This window comes from Wyeomyia smithii, chromosome 3 (genome assembly GCF_029784165.1).
Source record: "Wyeomyia smithii strain HCP4-BCI-WySm-NY-G18 chromosome 3, ASM2978416v1, whole genome shotgun sequence".
NCBI lineage: Eukaryota > Metazoa > Arthropoda > Insecta > Diptera > Culicidae > Wyeomyia > Wyeomyia smithii.
In genome coordinates this window covers 152076879-152088686 of record NC_073696.1, presented here as the reverse complement: position 1 = coordinate 152088686, position 11808 = coordinate 152076879, and the positions used below count along the sequence as shown (strand labels likewise).

At 36.2% G+C, this 11808-nt stretch overlaps 1 protein-coding gene across 1 annotated transcript in view; it reads left to right on the top strand.

Moving 5' to 3' along the window:
- The first annotated feature begins 3154 nt into the window (after positions 1–3154).
- The window catches only part of LOC129729092 (ubiquilin-1), a 73614-nt gene continuing 64960 nt past the window's right edge, over positions 3155–11808 (top strand). Inside the window, exon 1 of the mRNA XM_055687571.1 lies at positions 3155–3320. Within this exon, the coding sequence (XP_055543546.1) occupies positions 3222–3320 (99 nt within the window). The 5' untranslated portion in view covers positions 3155–3221. The remainder of the gene's footprint in view (positions 3321–11808) is intronic.

The following is an 11808-nucleotide window of genomic DNA, read 5'->3' as shown; positions in this document are numbered from 1 at the left end:
TTGCATAAACAGAGTAGATTCTAATCAGTTTTTGACGTATGACGCCCTTACTCAGAAGTGAGTAACCGTAAAAGTACTCAAATAAGGGTACCTCCACTTTTTTCAAAAATGGGTCATATCTAACTCACTTTAGAGTAACAAATAATGAGCGTGTAGCTTCAACCAGAGTCTATGTTTATAATAAGAGTCCCGCAAAGATGAAACCAGAGGAACCAAATCAGTGTCAAACGAGGGTACCAATCGAGCAATAGACCTTCCTATCTGCGCCAGTGGTCGATTTCACTAATACAAGTTTAACTTTGGTTGCAAATAATCAACACGCTGGTAGTAACAAAAAATTTCCTCCTGCCCCGAGCTTTTATTCAAGTTGTTAGCCGAATTTTAGTTTTATTTCATCTGGTTTTCCACTAAAACAAAGTTTGTTAAAACAGGTAACACTAATGAACTAGGATTCATAAGTGCAATATTTTTCGAAATTGAATATCAGCTGTTTTTTGGTTGAAAACAAATCGATTTTATTAGGATACAGACTTAGCCTGTATTAATGAGATCTGGCGTAGAAAGCTCTATGTAAATAAACAAGGTGATAATATTGGGAGTGGATTAAAAGTGTTGTAATTGAGCGTAATAAAGAATATGTGTTTTTCCGAATTTTTACTTACACATTTTAATCCAACATTAAACCTGTACACTGGTTCACTTAAATTTAACAAAACATCACCGGTGTAATCTTTCAAAACTGTGTACCTTGTGAAGAATTTCAAAAAATGATATTCGCTTATGCATGGTGAAAAACAGAACTGTATAGTTCTTGGCAACAAACGGCGCAAAAACTGTGTTGCCGAAACAATAGATTTTCTCTTCGCGTGACTCGATATACACATAGACTCTGGTTTCAACGAGCTATCTCGGGTTGGAAGACATGTGAAGACATTTTTTCTCGGTAGTGTAGACCTAAGACAAGACGTGACAGCTGGTCACCGTTACATTAAACCAATTTGAACCGGCTGCTGATTGGCTGAATTCGATAACGCAATCGTCACGTTGAAAATACAACGAGGTTACTTTTCACTGTGAAGCAGTGATGCTGGAGAGTCATAATTTAGCTATTATAATTGTTCATAAATAATGATGCAAAAGTATGCAAGGTACATGATATTACCGAGTAATGTATTTCACTGTTATAACTTAAGAAATGCATTGATTAATCGTTTATTACTATTTCGGTTGAAGTCCAAGAAACTTAGAAAGAAAAAATTTGGGTACCAATAAACTTTGGAAGAAAAAATTTGATAATAGAAGTATGCTTTATTGAACATAAAATAATAAATAAGAATTGAGTATTCTTCGCCTATATATTGCAATTTTAATTTGTTTTATTTTCATTGACCTGCAGAAGTTGTTAAAAATAATCATTCTGGCATCAACGGTATGGAACGTTCAAAAAAATTTCGACGGGGATGACGGCCGTTACGAAAAGAAAAATAAGAAGCCAGCTGTCGCGTCTTGTCTTAGGTGTAGACTACAGATGGTGTTATGAACAGATACGCAAAGAGTGAGGTCGAAAACTCCAAGTGAACCGTAAAATCGAGGCTCCAAGTGTGCACAGTAAACAAACTCATGCGTGTTACTTTTCGTACAGAATGTGTGTTGCAATCAGTATAAATTCTATGAATCACGTGCAATTATGGTTTCAACGAAAAATGTGTTCGTCATGCTCATGTTATGAGTGATGCATTGAAAATTGCATATTTGTATGAAAGCTTTGAAACTCAGTAATAGGGTATCGGCTCTATTATCGTCAGGGGGTAAATGATGTCCAAGATCGTTAATTTCTTGCATGATGGTTTTTCATAATGTAGAGTCTCTGCAAAATATTAGTTCTCTATAACTTCATTAACCCCCCGGACGATAATTGGTAAAACCTGCAATAATAGAGCCGGTATCCTATATTACTGAGTTTCAAAGCTTTCATACAAATTGGCAACGGGGTTTCACAGTTCAGGGGTGCCAGATCTCTTCTCAAAGTGCAATGTTGACTAACTTTTTTATTCGCCTCGTAAAATCGGTGGTGACGATGAAAGTTCTGGGGAATAATAAAGTGCATCGCATTAACCGTAAAGGTGTTAAATTGTATGTTTATGATTAATTTCATACACTTTCACCTCAATAGATCATTATTTTGCTGACCATACAAAAGGTTTGCGAACCACCAGTTGAAAATCACTATGATACAGTAATTTTGGAGCATTCTCAATTCATTGTTTAGCAATAGAACATGGAAAACGTGTAAAAAAATATATTTGTTGTGCCTGATTGCAATACCTTTCGATGTGTTACCTTTCTTGTACGTTTGGCTCACAACGCTCACAACATTCTCTTAGTGAACCTATATATTAGAGAAATGAAAAGGCACTCACCGTTAAGGCAACTGTCAACATCAAAACGAGCGAGCTGTATAAATTTACATTGCCGTTATCCGTTTTGATGTTGACAGTTGCCTTAACGGTGAGTGCCTTGTCATTTCTCTAATATACAGGTTCACTACATTCTCTTCGCATATCTCTCCCTCTGAGTATTGCTACTAGCAATGTCAAAAACTGACATGTCAAAAACTGAGCCAAACGAACAAGAAAGGTGACACATTGAAAGGTATTGCAATCAGGTACAATAAAAAATATATATTTCTTTACACGTTTTTCATGTTTTATTACTAAACAATGCATTGAGAATGCTTAAAAATTTGCTGTTTCATACTGATTTACAACTGGTTGTTCACAAACCTTTTGTATGGTCAACAAAATAATGATCAATCATGGGGAGAGTATATCAAATTAGACATAAACATATAATTTTACATTTTCGCGGTTTTTATGATGCTCTTTATTATTTCTCAGGACTCCCACCGTCACCATCAGTTATTCGAGTCAAATGAAAAATTTATTCGAAATTGCGCTTTGAGAAGAGATCTGGCACCTCTGACATGTGAAACCTAGTTGCCAAATTGACGGTTTTTTAATCGCTTATCTCTTCCTCTGAGTATCTCTAATTGCTAGTGTAGGTATTTGATAAAATGACCTGGCGTCCCTGGGCGTAACATAAACGAATTCGCACCCCTTGAAATAAGATTAATAGACATATCCGCTGGTTTCTCATATTTTGCTCAGACTGGCCACATTGCCACGTTTGGCTGCATCAAAAAATTGAAAGCTGTTTGTGAAATGGCGGAGGAAGCTGGTTGCAAGAAAATAGTGATTACTGTTAAAACCCCCAAAGATAAAAAATTGATAGAGATAGGAGAAGATGTAGAAATAAAAGAGGTATGTCTTCCTTCAAAGCTTTTTAGGCGAAAATATTACTGAACTGTATCGAACAGTTGCAACAAACCTATTTCTATATATACACTAATGACAGAGTATTCGCAATAATGTAGGATTCAAGTAATATTTAACGCAGATTTTGTTTTGCTTTAAACGACCTTTATATCTAATACCATCATTTGTTCTCTGTTTGGCTATTTGATTGCTGTGCTACGGTTTTGCCATACTGATTGAAAAAGTAAAATACTACGTTCAGTCCGTTTTATTTCGGTTTCGATTAGTAAGCAAGATCTAAGGGGCGACATCTGGCTTCTTACTCTTCTTCCTCATCCACCTCTATGATCCCTGTTGTATTTTTCGTAAGCGATGCCATTCACTCGGAGAATACTTGAATGTTTTTAATGCTTTTTATCAACATTATGCACAATTCCTCCTGCAGGCGATAGTTTTACCGTCTGAGGGTTACCGGAGATTCTGCATTTTTAATATATTTAAAATCGAACGTGTCATCCATCAATGATTATGATTAATTCATTGACCCATCTGAATTGTACTTTCTGCACAAGCAATATGCCTCAACAGGTATGTTCCAAACTTAATCCAGAACGGATTCAAAAGTAGAAATAAGCTCACTACACTATTTACTCCCGACATTGAGCAGCGGTATGCTGTTCTTATGCTTCACGCAAAACCGTAATAACTCCTTGCGCACTTTTGGTAATTGATATTAGTGATGATCCAAGTCGGATCTCTTACTACGCCCATATTTGTACTTTTTTTTCAATGTTCACTTGATATTATTTTGGATTATAACAGGTGACATCAAAAAAACAAATCAAAACAACAAAACATGTTGTTCAGCAACACTGCCAGCAAGCCTGATGATAAATTTTAACGCACTCGGGGTTTTCAATTTCAACCAATCAGCGAGTGGTTCCCAAAGTGGATGCAAATCTATACCCAGTTATCTTCCCTTAGAGCAAGATGTATTCGTATCAGAACAAATTTTTACTAGTAAGCAAATATGTACTGCATTCCTAGAGAGTCCCAGTGAACATTACTCCAAGTTATCAGTCTAATTGCGTTATGTAAAATTTGACAGCTATTTATGTATTCAAATCTAAGGAAAGTCATCGTTTCACGCCGGTTTGCCGCCAGGACTATGCTATCGCTGTCAAATCTCATATTTTTGCTGCGTACCCAACATCTCAACGGTCCGTGGTTCCCCTGACAACTCTGAAAAAAGTCCAGCAAAAAATTCCATTTATGTAACTTGAAGTGATTACAGGAATAATTCCACTCTCACATTAGAAAGAGATAGCATGCTGTCATCCCCTTGTTTGCCGCATCCGTGGTAAGATTAATTTGACAACTCTGGTTCAGGGTTGCCACATTTATATCTGTATTTTTCTTCAAAAATATCTGTACATCTGTATATCGGGCCAAAAAATCTGTATTAAAAATCTGTATCGAGCAAACTAAGAAACAAACAGGTTTTTAAATTTATTTTATAAAGTTTCCTTCTCCTTCGTCTGCAACGTTAGCTGTGAGCTTTTAAAATTGAGATCATTAGCTCAGGGGTTATGCAATTTCTGACTTTAGACTTGTTATTGAACGTATGTGTTCTAACCAAGTCGAAGAATGTGGATTTATTTAGAAAAATCAAACAAATGATCTGTAACGGAAACATAAATTTACCATCCCGCCTAAGGGTGTCCAACATATCAGACCTAGTTAAGTCATTTGTTTCAATGAATCTTCCGATCAAAAAGTTTGTTTTAAACGTGCGATATTCGTTATTCAGCCCTTGTCGGTCAGTTGCTGATACAAATTTGGGGAATTGACCAATTTTACGAACGATTTAAGATTACTTATTACTGCCGTTTTTACAACTGGATCGGTGAAATCGCACCTCTTTGCAATTTGTTTCGCGAACTTTGCATAGAAATCCCGACAGATATTTTTAAACGTTAGTTTTCGCGCTGCGTCCAAGTCTCATTCCACTTCTTCTGCATAGATATCAACATAATCCGGATGTTTTTTTACAAAACTTTGACAATCGTGTAATCGAATTCTAACCATGAAATTGATTTCAGTTCGACGGTATAACAAAAAAAATCTGTAAAATCTGTATTATTGACAATAATCTGTAATTCTGTAATACAGATTCTGTATTGCTTTTTTAGTTCAAAAATCTGTAAAATACAGAAAAATCTGTATATGTGGCATCCCTGCTCTGGTTTGTGATACAGCTAAAATGCTGGTGTGTCACTCAATCTCAGCAAATACTTGAAAGTAGGGTTACCATTTCGTCGGAGGTAAAAATCAGGACAATTTTTTTCCAGCAAAAATTTATTCTAAGCTATTATTATTTTTTGAGGTATCAATAAATAAAACACGTATTTGAGATTTGCGTTTCAAAATACGCCAAAAGCCGCATATTTAACGTATTTCTCGAACGATTCAATTTTGCAACTTTGATTTATTAGGCGTTAGTAGATACCTTAAAAAATGCAACACTAGTAAACTGTTGGAAATAAACTTAATTGTCAAAAAACGTTTAACGATTTCAACGACTAGACAATTTCTCTCATTAAGATTCAACCAAAGAAAAAAATCGTTCGAAATAAGTTTGTTTCTTCCTGGAGTCAAGATGAAAGTACTGAGCAATTTTCTCCCTTTTTGAATATCCGGCATCATTCAGAAAAATCAGGACAAATGCTAAGATATGAAAAATAAATCAGGACGCTCCAAATGGTTCTCAAAATCAGGACATGTCCTGCTAAATCAGGACGGATGGTATCCCTACTTGAAAGTAAAACAAAAGGGCTGTTGCTACATATACATGCATACGCTGAAACAAAGGCTGTAGCAAGTTTATCTATAAATGGGGTTCAAATCTACACTACATACTACAGAGCACCAACGATTTTGAACCGAACGCGTTGAACATTCATTATAACTACAACTGTAGTATTTTCTACGATAACAGTAACATATAGTTACGCAGTCGTTTTGACTGTTTCACTATTCATAAAACTAGATTTTAAAGTTTTATTTGCTGTTGTTTTTATAGCGTTGATTTTGTTATCTTAACCATGAGTTTGTTAAAACAAATACCACGTGGTAGTGTTTGCTACTACGTTTAGCATTCAAAAAAGGAAGTGTATATGCTAAGGCCGTTCTCTCCATCTCCGCTCAAGTCACGTTTATTTCATTGATCGTGGGGGTCTCACTGATGTCTTGAAGTGTATATTTTTGAACTATGCTATGCGATGGAAATGCTTATTATTCTGTGCTCTGATCATACTCATATAACACAATAAATTTAATAATTTACTTGCGTGTCGCACTATTTTCCTCGCGGAGCAATCAGTTTTTACCTCGTGAATATGCCTCCAAACTCTTATTAGTCATGAACTGCATGCACCAACTGTATTGTATATTTATCGATCTGATATTTAACCATGTTCAATAGTTTCATTGTTTATAGTTTCAAGTATAGTTGTTGAATTCTAATTAAAGCTGAGATGTCTGGTAATATTGATCGCGGTTAAATGCGCAAGGACAAATTACGCAATGACTTGCATGCAAATCAGAAAATCTTGTATGCAAGTTAATATTTTTCGGCCAAAATACTTCAATTTTACTTTCATTTTATGATGTCTAAAGCAGCAGCAACTGGAAAGATACCGAGCAGAATATGATGTGTATGACAAAAATAAAAGAAAACTCAAATTTTCCTAGGACGGCCGGCCTAGCGGAAAATTGTGAGTACGAGCGAATGTTTGTCTACTGGTAGGTCACCATTCCTGAAAATATCATTTTTGGAAGTTTGCTTATAGTGTAGTAGTAGTCGAATAAGTGACCTACATACGTATATGAGGCAAATTATTGAAAAAAAAAACGAACTTCCCAAGAACGGCCGGCCTAGCGGAAAATTGTGAGTATGAGCGAATGTTTGTCTACTGGTAGATCACCATTCCTGGAAATATCATTTTTGGAAGTTTGCTTATAGTGTAGTAGTAGTCGAATAAGTGACCTACACACGTATATAAGGCAAATTATTGAAAAAATCGAATTTCCCAAGAACGGCCGGCCTAGCGGAAAATTGTGAGTATAGGGAAATGTTTGTCTACTGGTGGGTCACCATTTTTGAAAATATCAATTTTGGGAATTTCCGTTTAGTGGAGTTTTCAATAATTTGCCTCATATACGTATGTAGGTCACTTATTCGACTACCACTCCACTATAAGGAAATTCTAAAAATGATATTTTCAGGAATGGTGACCTACCAGTAGACAAACATTCGCTCACACTTAAATTTTCCGCTAGGCCGGCCGTATGTAGGACACTTAATCGACTACTACTCCACTATAAGGAAATTCCCAAAAATGATATTTTCAGGAATGGTGACCTACCAGAAGACAAACGTTCGCTCATACTCACAATTTTCCGCTAGGCCGGCCGTTCTTGGGAAATTAGATTTTTTCAATCATTTGCCTCATATACGTATGAAGGTCACTCATTCGACTACTACTCCACTATAAGGAAATTCCCAAAAATGATATTTTCAGGAATGGTGACCTACCAGTAGACAAACATTCGCCCATACTCACAATTTTCCGCTAGGCCGACCGTTCTTGGAAAATTCGTTGTTTTCAATAATTTGCCTCATATACGTATGCAGTTCACTTATTCGACTACTACTCCACGATAAGAAAATTCATAAAAATGATATTTTCAGGAATGGTGACCAACCAGCAGACAAACATTCGCGCATACTCACAATTTTCCGCTAGGCCTGCCGTTCTTGGAAAATTCGATTTTTCAATAATTCGCCTTATAGTGTATCTTATTCGACTACTACTCCACTATGAGGAAATTCACAAAAATGATATTTTCAGGAATGGTGACTCACCAGTAGACCAACGTTCGCTCATACTCACAATTTTCCGCTAGGCCGGTCGATCTTGGGAAATTCGATTTTTGCAATAATTTGCCTTATATACGTGTGTAGGTCACTTATTCGACTACTTCTCCACTATAAGGAAATTCCCAAAAATGATATTTTCAGGAATGGTGACCCACCAGTAGACAAACATTCGCTCATACTCATAATTTTCCGCTAGGCCTGCCGTTCTTTGGAAATTCGATATTTTCAATGATTTGCCTTATATACTTGTGACCTACACACTGAATGTTTGTGGTCGCTACCAGAAATTTCGTAAATAAATTCACCAGATGAAAGTGAAATTTAACAGTTTTCTGATGTATTAGAGATCGTTTTCAATTAAAAGATGTTTTAATTCACTACGTAACTTGAAAACTGACTTGCATGCAAGTCCTTGCGCGATTTGTCCTTGCGCATTTAAGGCGAAACGGGACGTGGTCGCGATCAACTCGAATTTTGCAATCTAATTTTTTCTTGATTTATGAAGACTACGTACATGAAACATTGATCAATTGTTTTCACAACTGTTGCATGCCTGAAGTAGCAATTTGAATGCTGTTTATTTAGTGGAAGCCGAATTTTTTATGATCAAAATACAGAAGTAAAAAGAACTCTAACCTCAAAATTGTATAGGAAAAGGCCACAATCCCGTTTCACCTTAACCCGGGTGATGCAATTTGCCATCACACGCAGGGAAAGGGGTAATAAATAAATTAGAATGCTGTAGGAACCTGCCGAAAAGAACCACTGCCGAAGTTGTCTGATACCCTGATGCAACACTTTTCTTTACGAGACGGTTATGCGAATATTAAGCTGATCAGATCGAAAATTATTCGCATGTCAGACACATTGCTGTTATATTACTAGAAAAATATAATTTATGTCATTTTTAAGTCAATTGAATTGAACATACTTCATTTAACTAATTTATAACAAATATTTGCTAGGACAAGCTATACGGACACAAAAGAACCGAAACAAACAAAAAACGAAAAGCAACAAATAATAAAATTTAATGGAAAAAAGTCAAATGAAATGAAAATAAAATTTGTAACGGCCTTAACAACGCCCAAAATTGTAATTGCATTAGGGAATCAGAATGTGAAGAAATGTGATAAAGTTAGGGATTTAGGAATAATCTTAGATTCTAAACTTAATTTCATCGACCACTATACTGCCGCTCCAAGCATAACTGTCCCATATTCTATACAAACCTTATGGACGCTGGGACAGTTATGCTTGGAGCGGCAGTATAACACTATCATACACAAGGCAAACAACATGTTAGGGTTTATCAAACGCTTCTGCTACAATTTTCAAGACCCGTACACTATCAAAACTTTGTATATTGCCTATGTAAGGTCAATACTGAAATACTGTAGCATCGTGTCTCCTCGTCCTGGCGTACATGAAGAAAGAATAGAATCAGTACAAAAGCAATTTATACTATATGCTCTTCGTAAGCTAGGTTGGACCTCACATCGTCTTCCGTCATATGAAGCACGTTGCATGTTGATTGACATTCAAACATTAAAAGAACGGCGAGAGTACGCTATGACTTCATTTGTAAACGATATCGTTTCGCAGAACGTTGACTCAGCAGTACTACTTTCTAAATTGAACTTTTGTGCACCATTCGACAACTTCGACACTGTAGTTTATTTGCTCATTACCATCATCGTACGGAATACGCAAAAAATGGACCTATAAATAGTATGATGAATTCTTAAAATCAGCACTGCGAAGCCAATGACTTTACGATGTCCCGGTATAAACTGAAACTTGAAATACGTCCTTGAGGCTGAGGACACAAAATTATTTTTGTTTTATGTTTGTGTATAGTTTAGAAATTGATGTAACCAGTCTACATATATGATTGACGAAATAAATAAATAAATTGATCGAATAATTCGATCGACGTTTTCTCCATTTGAGTTTTTTGCTATGGGATCGACATGCAGTATAGGTTTCGCGAAAAATCTAAGAATTAAAGTGCTTCGTAAATCTAAAATATCAGCTTCGGTATTAGTTTTCATTTTCTCAGATTCTTTTTCTTCGAACTCGTTGTACTGAAGTGATAATCGATGTTCGTTTCATTCCCAATGCTCTGCTCTGATGGTCGGTGTCCACTTGGTTCGCCCTGCAAATTTTGATCGAGCGCTGCAGTGTTGCTGATATTAACCTCATACCACTCATAAGCACTCACCTTGGCCAAGCTAGTTCGAAAGAAATCTCTTTGTATCTGTTCTTGAGCGAACCGAACAATGCCTTCGTTTTGAATCACCGCATGCTGTTTATAAGCAGAGAGTGTTTGTGTTCTCTGCTATTCCGTCTTGCTCGTTGTCTTTCACTCTTCCCGAAGCGAAGCTATCGTCTGCTAGGAGTAGAATCGACGAGCATTCATGTTGAAGCTTAGTTAAAAATTCGTAGTGAATGCAACTGGCCGTAGCAATGAGCCCGCCGAGTGGCTTCAGCGAAAATTTCTGGATGTTGTGGAAAAAGTAAAAGAAATCAATGGAAGCAAATACCGTTGCTTGATTGATTTAGACTTTGAAAGATCGTTTGTTTATATGGCGATGGTAGTGAACGAATTTGAAATGCCTGGGACTTTCAGAAATAAATTCAATATTTCCGAAATAAACGAACTTACGCTAGAACTTTTGTAAGGACGTTCGTAAAATTTTGCGCATGCCCTCGCATATCTCATCTTCCCGAAAAACGGAGCACATGTTATTTCACATTTTACATGTTACATGATGTTATATCACTACATTGCAGAGATGCACTACATTGCATCTGCTACCTATAACATGTCACACGACACACGTGATCAGGAGCGGACGAAGACTGATTTGAGCTGCAGGCTAAAACTGAATTTGGCGCCTCCCTTCGTTTTTTCGTTTACAATCAGGTTTGTTACGCGGGGAAACGTACCTCGTAAAAAACCGCGTTAATTCACAAATCCGCGTAAAATAAACGATCAAGAAAGGTTTTAGATAAAAAAAAACCTAAATTTATCCATCTAGTGGTCAGACCCAGCCTTTCTCATTCAAACTTATTATTTGTAAAAATAGATTTACATGAACGCCTAAAGTGAAACCTCATTGAATCCAACAATGGCCGACTTCGAGTCACCACTTCGAATTTTCAAAAGCACAAGACTTGGAAATACTCATTGCGTTCCCTATGAAAATTCTATTTTATGTTTGCTTCATCACAGCAAACATAAAATAGTATTTTCACTGGAAACGCAGTAACTATTTCCGAGTCATATACTTTTAAAAATTCGAAGTGGTGACTCGTAGTCGGCCATTTTTGGATTTAATGAGGTTTCAGCTTAAATCCAATTAAGGTATATGCACTTTTTGGGTTATAGAATATCGATGTTGTAATTGAAGTACAAAATATGAAATTTGACGTGATGTTAGTGCTTAAGGAATAGCGAAATAAAAGAAATGACTCTTAATTTCGAACAATTTAATAACGAGCGATAGCAGGAACGTTCAAATAGTATGATACCACATTTAAAATATG